The following is a 14,719-nucleotide window of genomic DNA, read 5'->3' on the forward strand; positions in this document are numbered from 1 at the left end:
ATTCCACAATGCTTTAAACCAGGCAGCCCTGTGTTATCAATGTCTTACACAGCTAAGGCGACTGCCCTGTCCCCCACAACAACCCAGATAGCCCTGTGCCAGACTATTTTTTAACCCTGCCTTACAATACCCACTCCCACCTGCTCCCACATTGTGTCTTGCATTTGTATCCTGCTCACACCTTAGATCCTGCAAGAGAGACAGATTTCCCTATGCTATTCTCTCACTCTTTTGTGACAGAATCATAGAATCCTAGGGCTGGAAGGGACCTCAGGAGGTCATCTAGTCCAGGCCCCTGCTTCAAGCAGGGTCAACCCCCACTGAGTCATCCCAGCCAGGACTTAAAAACCTCAAGGGATGGAGAATCCACCACCTCTCTAGGCAACGCATTCCAATGCTCCACCACCCACCTGGTGAAGTAGTTTTTCCTAATATCAAACCTACTCCTCTCCTTCTGTAACTTCAGACCATTGCACCTCGTTCTGCCATCTGACACCACTGAGAACAATTTTTCTCCATCCTCTTTAGAGCTCCCCTGCAGGAAGCTGAAGGCTATTATTAAATGACCCCTCAGTCTTCTCTTCTGTAAACTAATCAAGCCCAAATCCCTCAGCCTCTCCTCACAGGTCACGTGCTCCAGCACCTTACTCATTTTGTTGCCCTCCGCTGAACCTGCTGCAGCACATCCACATCCTTTTTATACTGGGGGGCCCAAAACTGGATGCAATATTCCAGATGTGGCTTCACCAGTGCCGAATAGAGGGGAACAACTACTTCTCTAGATCTGCTCAAAATGCTTCTCCTAATGCACCCTCATATGCCGTTAGCCTTCTTGGCTACAAGGGCACACTGCTTACTCATATCCAGCCTTTCATCCACCATAACACATATACACATAAACAACCACTCTCCCACTCGTGCATTTGATGAAGCAGGTCTTTGCCCATGAAAGCTTATGCTCCAAAATATCTGTTAGTCTATAAGGTGCCACAAGACTTCTTGTTGTTCTCAAAGCTACAGACTAACACGGCTACCTTTCTGATACATATACACATAGAATTCAGACATTTTTACCATGAAAGCATAAAAAAATCTTGTTCAGACCAGTCTCACTGTAGGGCTGTATTGTACGCTACCACTTCCACTTACTTTCAGCTTGGGAAAATCGCCGTGTCTTACTCAAACCTGTCATGAAATCTTTCAAATTCACCTTCCCATCTTCTGCAGGAGATGATCCAGGTCAGGGAGAAGGAAAAAATGATGGAAAGATACAAGGTCAAAAAGGAGGGGATTTGGAAAGTTGCCAAAGGGTTTTGGATGGAAAAGTTCAGACAAACTATTGAAAGTCCTAAATTTGCAGGACCTGTGGCATCTCCATTGACCTTGACAGCATTACACCAGGGATGAGTTTAATAGAAGTACTAAGAGAGAGGCAGACACAGGAAATTTTTAGGGCTGGATTCACCATTGTATTACGCTGGTTTTACCTCATTGATTTCTAGAGCTGTGGCCACGCAGTCTTGGAGTAACACAGCCGTGAATCAGCTCTTTAGCTTTTGAATGCCCTTTGTGTTCCTCCAAGCCTGGAGGTCTGAGGGGCTGAGATCTGGAAGCGTCTTTCTCCAAATGTCAGATTTGACCCTGAAGAAGACAAGGCCTCCCCCTAATGTGTCTGCATATCCATGAACATTGTCGAGAGAGGGACAGGATAACTGTGTCACATAGACATCAGTCACAGACCTCATCTGACTGCTAGGACCACAAGCATGAGGTCAAAGATTAATGACCAGAGAAGGGATTTTGCTCATGAGAGCACAAGGGTTGATTTTAAATGGAATAAGTAGCCCCAAACACACCTGAACCCTACCCCAGATATCCTCCCATGTGTACAAACAGCACCTCTTCCCCCCAGGCAAAAATTACAGGCCTCACCAATGAAGAGGGGGCCACGTGAAACACCTACCCTCAGAGGTCATGTGCTTCAGTGTCTTCTGAATCTCCTCCGGGGTTAAATGAATTCCCATCTTGCGCATGATGGAGTCCAGGTGCTGAACATCCACTGTCTCCTCCTTGATTGCACCAATGGCTTTCACGGCTTCTTCCATCTCTGTAGGTGTGAAAAGAAGGGGTAGTGAGACCTCCAGTCTGCAGAGTCAGCCAACTCCCAGGCAGGAGAGAGGAGGGGTCTGGGTGGGAACGCTGCATGGAGAAGAAGAAAATGTGACATTAGCTCTCTGCTTCCAAAGAGAACTCAACAGGAATTCTTAACAGCACCAAATGCTCGAGGCCTGTACCACAGCCCACCCAAGGCAATGGAAAAACTTCCAAATGGACACTGGCTCAGGCCCTGGAAGTAGATTTGTCCGTGTAAGTGAAGCTGGAGTTCTGTCTTCCAGATGGACATTTTCCATCTCTTCTCCTGGTGAAGGGCGAGGTGGTGAATGAGTGGCTGAACTCTGGGCTGCAGGAAAGCTCCGAGTGACTTGGCTCAGGCAATTTCTCCTTTACTAATCCTCTCTTCTCTGGGCCCTTGCACTCGGAGAACAGGAAACAGAGTCACCAGGGAAAGGAGTTCAAGCCACACTGCCTAGTCAGAGCATCCTGCTAGGTCACAAGCCAGCCTAGCTGGAGGGCCTGGGTAACAATTTTTGCATGGCAAGGAGCACCATACAATTGCTTGGTCATGGGCAACTGGACACATACTACTGGCAGCTCTTGGGTTCAGAATGGCCCAGTACCCAGATCTTCCTAACACTAGTTGTCACCATTGCAGTCAGCTGACAGTGATCTGCTCTGTCTACAAAGGCAACACGCTTCTGTGGGAGAACTGAATTCACCAGAGGGTCAAATGCAATCTATGGGAGAAAAGAGTTTGATATTAAACTGGGGTGAGATAGGACGCTCTGTATTCTCCCTCCCTGGTGCTAAACCCCTGTTAGAAGAGCACAGTGTGGCTCTTTCAGCCAAGCAATTCTTGTGTCTCACGTCCTTCCCGCTCAGTCAATTACTAAGCAGATCTCATTTACCTGGGAGCTTCAGCAGTGTTGTGCCACCAAAGGAGCCATAAACCAGTTGCAATGGCCACATGGGGATCTACTGGCCACAGGAATCCTTGAATGATCTCTGATTTGGCCCCAAGTGCTGCAGAGATGACAGCTGAGCATACCAAAGAGATACCTAAAATGCCTTGCAGCAGTGTTTCCCAACCGCTTCACAAGTGTGGACCCTCAATTGCCACTGCCCCCAAACTGTTCGCAGACCCCCATCACTAGGGTGACCATATCTCCCTGTCTCAAACACAGGACAGGGAGATATGGAGGGGAAGGGTGCCTCCTCCAAGCCCCGGGGAGTTGGGAAGGAGTTGGCAGCTGCCAGTGGTCCCCTAGAGCCCCAGGGAAGCAGCAGTCCCAGACACTCCCTGAGCCCTGGGGAAGAGGCAGGTGCCAACACTCCCCCTGCTTCCCTAAGGCTCAGGGAAGTGAAGGGTGGGGGGAGGGCCCAAATACGGGACAATTTGTCCCTTATAAAAAAGAAGTTGGGACACCTTTCTGGCGTCCCAAATATGGGAGTGTCCTGCCCAAAACGGAACAGATGGTCACCCTACCCACCACAGCCAATTCTAGTCACTACCTGCACGGCATTCAGTGAAGAAGGAAACGTAAATAATTAACATTGAAAACGATGAATACTCACTTCCAATGTCACAGCAATTTATAACATTATGGGAAGCTATTTAGTTTAAAAATAAGAATGGATTATAGCTTTGCAACTTCTTGAAAACTTATTTTCTCTGACCATTTTTATTAATCTTTTTTTCCCACGGCCCCTGGGGGGTGAGGGGGATGTCCGTGAAGGTATTGCAGGAGGCGTGTGAAAAAAATAAAAGATGAATAAAAATGATCAGAGAAAAGAGAATTGGCTTTGATGGGGGTTCACAAACAGTTTGAGGGGTGACTAGGGGCCAGCAAACGATTTGGGGGTGAGATTGGGGTCTGCACTAGTGGAAGGGTTGGGAACCACTGCCCTAGAGCACTGTGATACGCTTGCAAACACAGCCTGAATGCCACGAGGCAAAGCATCTTCCTTCCATCTCTGCTCTGCCCCTAGCGCTGCACTCACCGAGGGCTCTGGAGAGATGTTTGGTGCTGGCCAAACCCTTCAGAAAGTCTTTAAAATTCACCTTCCCATCTCCTGCAAGAGAACGTGTGGGTCAGTTGTGGCGAGGAAAGGCAGAGAGCTCAGTGGTGCCCTTGGTTACAGAGAGGTAATTCCCACTGGTGGGAAAATGGACTCCGGGTGGGAAGGTGGTTCTCTGAAGCTGCGACTGACTTTGTGAGATGGCTGACAGCTGAGCCTACATACCCAGGATTGAACCACTCCAGAGACCTCAGACTGAAGTCTCCACTACTGCAGCTTGAGCTAGAGAGCCACAAGGCCCCATGTGGGACTGGACAGACTCAGCTCCTCTGTGGACCGTCTACAGAGAATAGCCCGTGAGACATGCTCACTAGTGGGTCACAACTGTGGATCTCTGTTCTTAGGCTCTTCCCCTGAAAGTGCTGAGCCCACAGGAGCCCAGGGCATTTAAACTTCTCAAACACAGGCCCAAACTGCTCCAAGTCAGGTGCCCCAAATCACAGCCACTTGTGAAAGCATGGGCAGGTCCCAGACAGACAAGGTGCTGAGCCCTGGCAATGTCAGAACAGGGCTGGACTGCAGGTGTCTTGGCTCCTGAGCCACTAGATCAATGCCCCTCTGCTTGGCTGACTGCCCCATGAGTGCCGTAGATTTCAGTGAAAATTACACACACACTCATGGCAGCAGTGGACATAGGAACCACGGCTCAACTCTCCAATGGGCCTGAGTACAGCGTGGGCACAGAGGAGCAAGCAATAGGCTGATCAGGGCTCTCTGGTTCTCAGCCATCCACTGCTGTCTTTGATACCCGGACAAGTCCCTTCTCCAAGTAAGGGGGAGTGTGGGGCAGGAAGCCATGGTATCAGGGGAGGGAAGGGGTAGGCTGCCTCTGCTAGCTCAGTGCCATCACAGAGTCATGGGACTTCCGGCACATCTCTCCAGTCACTTTACATTCACTGTATGCTGTGTCAACAGCACAAAGGCAGCTTGGCCAAGAGAGAAGCTCAGCCCCAGGCCCATGCTTGGATCCATGGGGAGGGGCTGACCTTGCTGCTTGTTTGACATCAGAGCTGCATTTGATCATGAGACAAACCCCCTGTTTGGTCAGAGCCATGGTCCTTCCTCCTCGGGGTGCTTGGCACCCCACAACTGCATCAGGGAGGAGGCCTGGAGCTGGCTAGGGGGGAGGTATTATTCCTCTGCTGTCCTCACAGCTATAAAGGACCCAACCAAACATGCCCCATATGGATCCCGTTCCAGACAGCAGTGCAGGGAGACAGCTAGGCCTGAGAAGCCACATCCCTCAGACGCTCCCCACCAGACCACTGGACAGACTGCGGGGGAGGGGCGGGCCCTGGCTGCTCTTCAAAATGTTGCAATAAAAAGGGATTCCTTGCATTTGCCAGCATTGATCATGAGCATTCACCACACCACATATTGTGCCACCCATATGACCAACCTCCTGGAAACAAATGCATAGAGGTACCCATTCTGCTAAGGTTGCTCACCATCAACTGCAGAGTGCCTCAAGGCTTCCTCCAGTTCTACTGTGGGTAAATGGATGCCCATGTTAGCCAGAGCTGACTGCAGGTGTGAAACCTCAATCTTGTTGTCCTCCACCTTGCTGACGACGTCCAAGGCCTCCTGCACAGCTGCAAAAGTGCAGAAAATATACAACAAAGCGTTAACTGGTTTATCTCTCTGCATCAGTGCAGGGTGGTATCCAAGCATGGCAATGAACATGAGGTAGGATCAGAGGCGAAAATAGGGAAAGAACAAATTAAAAGTAAATTAGACAAGTTAGATGTCTTTGAGTCATCTGGGCCTGATGAAATGGGTCCTAGAATATGCAAGGAGCTGACTGAGGAAATATCTGAGCCATTAGTGATTAACTTCAAAAGGTCACAGGAGATAGGAGAGATTCCAGAGAACTGGAAAAGGGCTAATATAGTGCCAAACTACGAAAAGGGAAATAAGAACAACTCTGGGAATTACAGACCAGTCAGCTGAACTTCAGTTCCTGGAAATATAATAGCAGTCCTGTGGATCAGGAGGCCATGTGTCCAGGAATGTGGCCTGTAACATGTTCTAGACAGAATTACTGTTTCCCTGGAAGAAAATGTACTCAGCCTGGGAGCCCTCCTGGACCTTTTTTTTAAACATTTCAAAATGAAATTTCTTCGGTGGCCAGGATTGCTTTTGAGCAGCTTCCTCTAATTCCCCAGCTATGACGCTTCCTGAACAAGCATGACTTGGCCTCAATGATCTATGCTCTTGTTACATCCCGACTGGATTACTGTACTGCACTTTATGTACGATTGGAGGATTAGGTCCAAAGAAATCTGATGAGGTTCAACAAGGAGAAGTGCAGAGTTCTGCACTTGGGATGGAAGAGTCCCAAGCACAGTTACAGGCTGGGGGCTGACTGGCTAAGTAGCAGTGCAGCAGAAAAGGACCTGGGGATTACAGTGGATGAGAGGCTGGATATGAGTCGACAGTGTGCCCTTGTAGCCAAGAAGGCCAATGGCATATTGGGGTGTATTATGAGGAGCATTTCCAGCAGATCCAGAGAAGTTATTATTCCCATCTCATCGGCTCTGGTGAGGCCTCATCTGGAGTACTGCATTCAGTAATGGGTCCCCCCAGTATAGAAAATATGCGGACACATTGGAGAGGGTTCAGCTGAGGGCAACAAAAATGATTAAGGGGCTGCAGCACCACAACTTGACCTATGAGGAGAGGCTGAGGGATTTGGGCTTATTTAGTCCGTAGAAGAGAAGACTTTGGGGTAATTTGATTGCAGTCTTTAACTTTCTGAAAGGTGGGGTCTAAAGAGCATGGAGCAGGACTGTTCTCAGTGGTGACAAATGACAGAACAAGGAGCAACAGTCTGAAGTTACAGTGGGGGAGGTGGAGGCTGGATATTAGGAAAAAGTATTTCACTAGGAGGGTGGTGAAGCACTGGAATGTGTTACCTAGAGAAGTGGTGGAATCTGCGTCCCTAGAGGTTTTTAAGTCCCAGCTTGACATAGTTCTGGCTGGGGTGATTTAGTTGGGATGATCCTGCTTTGGACAGGGGGCTGGACTCGATGACCCCTTCCAGACCTAGGATTCTATGATTCTATAAAAGCATACAGGAGAGAGCACAGTGTGTACAGCTCATCGACAACAGGCAATTCACTGCAGCAGCTCTAAGAACAAAGTGGCTATTGCATGCACACACTCAGGCATCTTGGGAATTTAAAGGTATAGTACACAGAAAATATAGGTATTGGCATTTAGTAGCCACAAACCGTATAGGGAATTTGGTCCATAGCTTCCTGCTGAGATCAACTCCAAACAGTATTGCTGACATCCTAAAAAGGAGAAGCAGCTAGAGAACAAGGTGATAAGTATAACTGACTTCCTGGGAGATATTGAGGAAGCTGAAATGAACATCTGACTGGATCATTAGAAATGAATAGTAAGTCTGTTTGGCAGCAGGTACTCCTCTCATTTATACTGATGCGAGACACACTTCAGCACTGAAGTTTAAAGAGTTAGTCTATATTTAAGTCCAAGTCTAAGTGGACAGGACTTGCCCTTTCGATTTCTGCACAGGTGCCAATGCAGATCTCCTTTTGAAGAATACCTGTTCTTACTCACCCAAAGCTTCTGAGAACTGCTGGGTGTCCCTCAAATTTCTCAGAACTTTGAAATTCACCTTCCCAGCTTCTGCAAGGTGGAGGACACATCAGACACCAAGAACATTGGCCAGAACAACCGGCTAAAGACAGACCCTGTTGTTTAATGTAGGAAACTCCTCAAAGCTAACACCCAACGGTGTTAGGATAGGCAGTGCAGCAGACATGGCAGCTAGAGTCTCAGGTGCCAAACCCCACCCATCTTCCTAGACTAAAGGCTGCTGTGATCTTAAGCATGTTTCTATGAATGGAAAACACGAGAACAAGGTAAATGTGACACTGACACACACAAGGAGAGGTCCAGTTTCTGGATCCACAAGAAACAACGGTGCTGGATTTTGCAGGTGCATTGAGTGGTCTCGCCACACTGGGAGTAGCCCACCGTGTCATACATATATCAGGCCAAAATTCTGCTCAGGCAACACCGGTGCAACTCCATCCACATTCTACTCTCCCACCCCTGTTAAGTTCTCAGCCTATGAAAGGAGCATTGGGCAAGAGATGTTTTACCTGGCCCACAAGCAAGGGACAATGGCTCCTGAGCACAGTTGGGCTGCTGTTCTTTCAGGACTTTCCATGGCTCTTCACGTGGCGACATTGACATAGGGCCCAGTTTGTAGGAACCAAGCAGCGCCCAGGGTGGTGTAACTCAGCGGTGAGCTTCCTGTGGGTTGTGATGTCTTCCTGGGGGTTGTGGCTCTGGAGCTGCATGTGGCTCTTTAAAAAGCCATTTGCTGCTCCAAGCACTGCTGCCGCTGACTCCACTTGCAGCTCTGGAGGCTGCTACCGCTTAAAGTTTAGCCTCCAGAGTCGCAGGTGCAATCAGTGGGGCTGACAGGGGTTGAACCTGGGGATGGCGGGGGGTTGGAGGTGAGAGGGGTTAAGCCTGGGTATGGTGGGGGGTTTGGGGCTGATAGGGGTTAAGCCCCTCAGAGGTCGTGACACAAATGCAATAAAATATGAGGGTCGTGGGTGAAAAAAGGTTGAGTGCCACTGGTGTACCTCATAGCTTTTCCCAAGCTTCCTCCATCTGTCAGCTCCACAGGTGAAGGCAGCACCCAGGGAAAGAGGCAGCTCACTTACCATCTGGAGAAATGTTCTGCAAAGCCTTCTGCAGCTCCTCGCTGGACACACAGATCCCCAAGCTGGCCAGAACAGAATCCAGGTCCTGCTGATCCACCTTGTCCTCTTTGACTCGGCCGAAGGCTCCGATGAGCTGCTGCAGCACTGCCAGGCAAGATCAGACAGCTGTGGGGGAGCTCAGTTCTCCACAGCCGTGTGTAAACATTATGGGCTAGGTCCTCTCCGCTCAGGCCAATGCTGGTTTACATTGGCTGAGGGTCCAGCATTTCTACCAGGGCCAGGTGGGGATAAAACGCTTCATGCTCACTTCTCTTGAGGGCCAGTGACATCCCTAGAGTGTGGAATGGCAGAACAAGGAGACAAGATTGGCTCAGAATTTGTTTCTTGAAGATAAGAATGAGCTTAAGAGATTCCATGAAGCCCCTTTACTAAGCCCTTGGCTGGGACTGTGCAGCAGCTTCCATACGCCCTTTTGGGGTGGAGCTCAAGTGATTCTGATGGAGTAATTTCTGATTTCCACCATCCTGGGGAACACCAGGATAAGGCCCTCAGTTTGCATCCCATGGAGGGAAACTATCTACCTAGGAATGGGCCAGGACCTCCGTGACTCGTGGAAAATAATCCATGCACATGTGAGCATGGCAGAGGAAAAATGGCTCCTGGTAAAGGATTTGTCCGTGGTCTGGCTAGGACTGCTAGCAGCTCAAGCAGTTTCCATGGAGGGCCAGATTCCCTAGTGCTCTGTGCCCCACTGTTGGAAGCAGCTGTTCCAAAGGACCCAGCAGCCAATGTGCACCTTTGGGCTCAGCTCATCTCATCTGAAAATCTTCCCTGCGATGGGCCAAGTGCGCCTCTCAGTGACACTGGTGTTGGTGTCAAGGGGCCAATGGAATGAGCAAAGCGTCACTCTGGGGCACACAAGAGCAGAACATGGCTCAGTGCCCCCTCATGCAACTACAGCACAGAGCTGTGCTAGTGGAGATGTCTTAAAACCACCTTCCTTCCTTCCAGTTTGTCAGGGTCGCCTTCTTTGTCCTGGCTTTGCCCTGCAGGAGGGCAGTGTGTGAAAAGGTCTGCTCAGAGCCTTGCTGGGGCAACGCAGGGTGTTGCTCAGAGATGGGGACTGATTCCCAGTGCAGTCCGAGGCTGGTGAGCGTAGGGACACAGAGAAGGGCCCTTGCTCCTGTAACTGCGATTCGCTCACCCATGGAGTCTGTGAAGTGGGGGAGGCCGTCAAGAACCGTCAGGAATTCATTCAGGTTCACGGTCCTGTGCTCTGCAAGGGAGAGAACAGCTGAGGTGGCGCGGAGGGAGACAGGGACAGAGACAGGCCAGGTGGATTTCACTGAGCCAGGAGCACTTCCCCGCCTGAGCACAGAGCAGACATTTAAGTACCGCCAGAGAAGGTTAGCCCTAAAACAGGGCTCCAGCTGGTTGGATCTGGGCTGAGGGAGTGATACTTTTCCTGGCGTATGACAGCTAACAGGGTAGGAAGGAAGGGCTGGTGCCTAGGGCTAGGGACTTGTCTACAGGCTGGGGAGGTGAAGAATGGGCTGCATTCCAGTAGGGTTACATCAACATGAACTAGGCACCTGTCCATTTGTTCAGCAGGGTTTTCATAGACTCATAGCATCCTAGGGCTGGAAGGGACCTCAGGAGGTCATCGAGTCCAGCCCCTGCCCAAAGCAGGACCAGCCTTATGGGGCCAGGGCGATGCGACTCTTTCAAGCGCTCTGCAGTTCACTCCCCCACAGAACATTTCGCAGCACCTTGTAGACAGACCTCAAGATGTACACGAGCTGGTTTCAACCCCCAGCTCAGCCACAGACTCCTGGTGTCTCCTTGGGCACATCACTTAATCTGCTCTAGGCCTCATTCCCCCTTCATTGAAAGCAGGAGGGTCCCTGTCTCACGCATGGGGTGCCACAAGGATAACAGACTGTAGCTACTTGTGAGGCGCTCAGGTACTGCAGCAATAGGACCCAGGAGTCCTGACTGACACAGAAGAGCCCACATGCCTGTCTGGCTGTATAACAAATACCCAGCACCAACTCTGCAGCACAGTGTGAACACAAACACAGAACGAGGTTACACTGCTCACCGTCAACAGCCACAACCTTCAGGGCCTCCTGCAGCTCCTCCTCCTTCATCAAAAGGCCCAGATTTTCCAGGAAGGCTTTCAGGTCATCCAGATGCAGCCGCCCTCCATGCACCCTGCTGACAGCAGCGGTGGCGTTCTGCAATACTGAAAACACACTGGGAATGGGCAGGGTGTTAGATGAGGCCAGGAGTCCCAGGGAGAATTTTCTTCAGGGCTGTGATCGCAGGAAAGATACTTAGGCTGAGATTTGGAGAGGTACTTAGGCCCTGCCGTGCTCAGTGTTGCTATATTAACTGGCATAGGAGTCTACACAGTAATTTCTAAAGGGATTCAGGCACTTAGGAGCATAAATCCCATACACTGTCTGGGGAATTTAAGCTCCTAAGTGCCTAGATCCCTTTTGCCTGAACCCAAACACACTTCCCCCCCATTCCCCACGCAAAAACTCCGTTAATAAACTACTTAAAGTCACCGAGTAAAAAGCACCAAAGACAGGCGGAGCAGAAGACTGGCCTCTAAGCAGACAAATTTGCAAATCCTTCTCTCTTGAGATCTCCTAAATCAGGTAGCAGTTTCCAACGGTGATATGGTGTTGCCTGCAAATCATTCCTGTGCCCCTACAGGATGTGCAAACTTTGCTTCTTGCAGACACAATGTCTCAGATAAACAGGCAAAGGGTTCCAGCTACCTGGTGCCACAGCACAACCGGTAAAGCAGGTGCTGGTGATTCATTATACACGAGCTGTGTCTATAGTACAGAGTTCTAACGACAGAAGTCACTGTCGACAGATATTTCTCAGCAGAACCTCTGTCTACAGAACAAATCCACACCTAATAGGGGCTCCCCCTGTGGACACCCTCTGCTGACAGAGAGCGGCCAGACTGCCTAGCCCTTTGCAAACAGGGCTGCCCGGTGAACCGGAAGCCCTCTCTGTCGACAGAGGCCTCTCCCCCGGAGTGTCTACATTATTTTTCTGTTGACAGACTCTGTCTACAGAGGCGCTATGCCTCAAACTTTCAAGCCATAACTATGCTGGGAAAAAGGTTGTGTTCTGTCAACAGACCTGTGACAGAATGCATCTGTAGTGTGAACATGCCCTAGTTTTGTTGACAGAGAGTCTCTGTTGACAAAACTTTGCAGTTGTAGACACAGCTATGGAGAGCTTCTATGCACAGTGCAGGTTGAAACTCCCTTATCCTTTTCCCTGTCTGGGAGGACAATGGATGTTGCTGGACCAGACAGCAGCCACGGGACCCCAGCTGGGGAATGCAGCAGCCCCACTGCTGGGAGCCAGCTGGGGCAAGGAGGCTGCCAACAGCCCCAGCCACAGGGACTCAGATGGTGGAACACCAGCAGCCCCAGGGCTGGGAGCTGGCGGGGCACTGAGCCCCACTGGCAGCCCTACAACTGCAGGGACCCCCACTCCAGGCAGCTGGCCTGACATGCCCTTGTCTCGCAAATCCCCTGATCTGGAACCACTCACGTCCCAAGGGTGCCAGACGAAGAGGGTACAGCCTGTAATGAAGAGCAGGCTCTGGGAGCCATGGCATTGGCAGTGACAGAGTCTATTGTCAAAGCTAGGTGAGCAGCTTCAACATGCTTGTGCTATTTGCCAACTGACTTATTGTAGGTGAAATTAATCCCTGTATGTAGAGCTCTGCACTGCCCATGTGTCACTTTGAGTGCTTAGGTGGGATTTTGATGGGATGTTTTGAAGGGGGTGAATTTTTAAAAAGTCTCACATTTTGCTCCTAGTAGCAGATGGGCAATTGTGGCAGTTATCCTTGGTCAGAGCTAATGGACTGGATCATCTGTTTTTACAGTCCGCTTCTGACTTTCCTCCCTTGTAAAACCTTCACTTACCTTCCAGCTCAGAGAAGTTCTTGGTATTGGCCAAGGAGGTCAGAATGTCTTTGAAATTCACCTTTCTATCCTCTGTAAAATACAACATAAACATGAGTAGACAGATGTTCTTATTGTTCCTGTTAAAACACCTGGCTATCATACAGGAAAAGCTCTGTTATCCGGCACATAATTAACCAGAAAGTTCAATTAACCAGCATATCTGGTATCTCCCAGTACAAATCTTCAAGCTAGTAACTGGGACTATGCTACTGCCCAGGAGGTGATGCAGCTGCACATTGTGCACACTCTTTTTCTGCAGGAGAGGCAGAAGACAAGTGAGCAAAGTGGTATCAGGGATTTCTTCAAAAAAGCAGCTTCCAGGCTGTGTCCTGGAGTCATTACAGAGCCAACCCAATCTCTGACACCTTCAACATTGACAGTCAGAGGCAACTGGGGATAGGGCTGGAAGTGGGGTACGGGCTGGGGAGAACCTCCTTCTACCCCAGGACCTGCATTTCCTGGCCCCTGTTCCGCCCCACCAAACCCTTGCTTAGTCCCTCCCTGTCTTGCCCCTTCCCCCCCACCTAGGCAGCCCTGGGGACTGGAAGGGCTAGTCTGCTCCATGCCCTCCCACCCCACCCACTCTCCCCAGCAGTGCAGAGGAGGGAAGCACACATCCCCCCAGGAAGCGCTGGGATGGTCCTGCCCCTCCCTGGAGCAGCATGGCCAGGGAGCAGTGCCACCTCACCCTGCCTTTCCCACTGCTGACAGTGTGGTCAGAGGGGCACAGCACAGACTTCTGCTGCCAGTGCCATCCCTCTGGCCCATCCCCACCCTGGGCTGCTGGCCAGCCCCTCCCACCTTGCGACATGCATGTGGCCACACACACCCTCCTATGTGTTGCCCCAGTACACAGATAACTGAGGTTGATACAATGATGCTGAGGGCACTTGCAAGATCCTGATGTGTCTTCTGAAGCAGCCAAGAAAGATTAAATTGTGTTCAGTACAGTGTCTAGTTATCCAGACATCTGCTGGGTGCTGCCCATAGTTATATGCAGTGTCATAAGATAACCAACTGGCTAGAAAATTGTACACCTAAGCAGATAGAGAAACCAACCGCTCTGCTGTGCGGTACTGCCCCTGGATTGGTGAGTGCCTGGACACTGTGTTATACTTTATTCATTTTATTGTATTCTAATTCTCTGAACATTGGCATTACACCGGTGAACCAGAAGATCTGGTTAACCACCACTCTCCGTTTCTCTGACACGCTGGTTCTTTTACTGCATAGAGTATCTCGAAGTGGCTTTCAGAACCACTGAATTCATGGAAACTTGATCTTTGGGGGTAAGTGGGGAATATCTGGCCTCTGACGCTCACGCAGGTATGATTTTTCACCCTAGGTCATGTGGTGTACTGACTGGATGGGACTCACACTTCCAGATTGAACCTCAAGCTTGTGCATGTGCATGTGCCTGAATCAGGGCCCAGAGAGCTTGGCTTTTGGCAGGCTCATATACCTATCACACAACAGGTGTTCCAAAAAAGAACATGGGCACTGAGCTGTGTGCAAACTTGGAACAAGCAGATTCTCCTGGCCAGCAGAAGGACTGATACAAGACACACTTAAGCTGTGTCTACACGTGCACGCTACTTCGAAGTAGCGGCACTAACATCGAAATAGCGCCCGACGTGGCTACACGTGTCGGGCGCTATTTCGAAGTTAACTTCGACGTTAGGCGGCAAGACGTCGAAGTCGCTAACCTCATGAGGGGATCGGAATAGCGCCCTACTTCGACGTTCAACGTCGAAGTAGGGACGGTGTAGACGATCCGTGTCCCGCAACGTCGAAATTGTGGGGTCCTCC

The 14,719-nt window shown here is 50.2% G+C and overlaps 1 protein-coding gene across 1 annotated transcript in view; it reads right to left on the reverse strand.

Moving 5' to 3' along the window:
* Positions 1–1,392: 1,392 nt before the first annotated feature.
* Positions 1,393–14,719, reverse strand: part of EFCAB13 (EF-hand calcium binding domain 13) — a 56,355-nt gene continuing 43,028 nt past the window's right edge. Inside the window, exons 15-23 of the mRNA XM_074978710.1 lie at positions 12,869–12,940; positions 11,005–11,148; positions 10,108–10,179; positions 8,904–9,047; positions 7,783–7,851; positions 5,646–5,789; positions 4,120–4,191; positions 1,964–2,107; positions 1,393–1,421 (exon numbers count right to left, since the gene is read on the reverse strand). Of these exons, the coding sequence (XP_074834811.1) occupies positions 1,393–1,421; positions 1,964–2,107; positions 4,120–4,191; positions 5,646–5,789; positions 7,783–7,851; positions 8,904–9,047; positions 10,108–10,179; positions 11,005–11,148; positions 12,869–12,940 (890 nt within the window). The remainder of the gene's footprint in view (positions 1,422–1,963; positions 2,108–4,119; positions 4,192–5,645; positions 5,790–7,782; positions 7,852–8,903; positions 9,048–10,107; positions 10,180–11,004; positions 11,149–12,868; positions 12,941–14,719) is intronic.

Source organism: Carettochelys insculpta, chromosome 28, assembly GCF_033958435.1.
Source record: "Carettochelys insculpta isolate YL-2023 chromosome 28, ASM3395843v1, whole genome shotgun sequence".
In the NCBI taxonomy this organism is placed as follows: Eukaryota; Metazoa; Chordata; order Testudines; family Carettochelyidae; genus Carettochelys; species Carettochelys insculpta.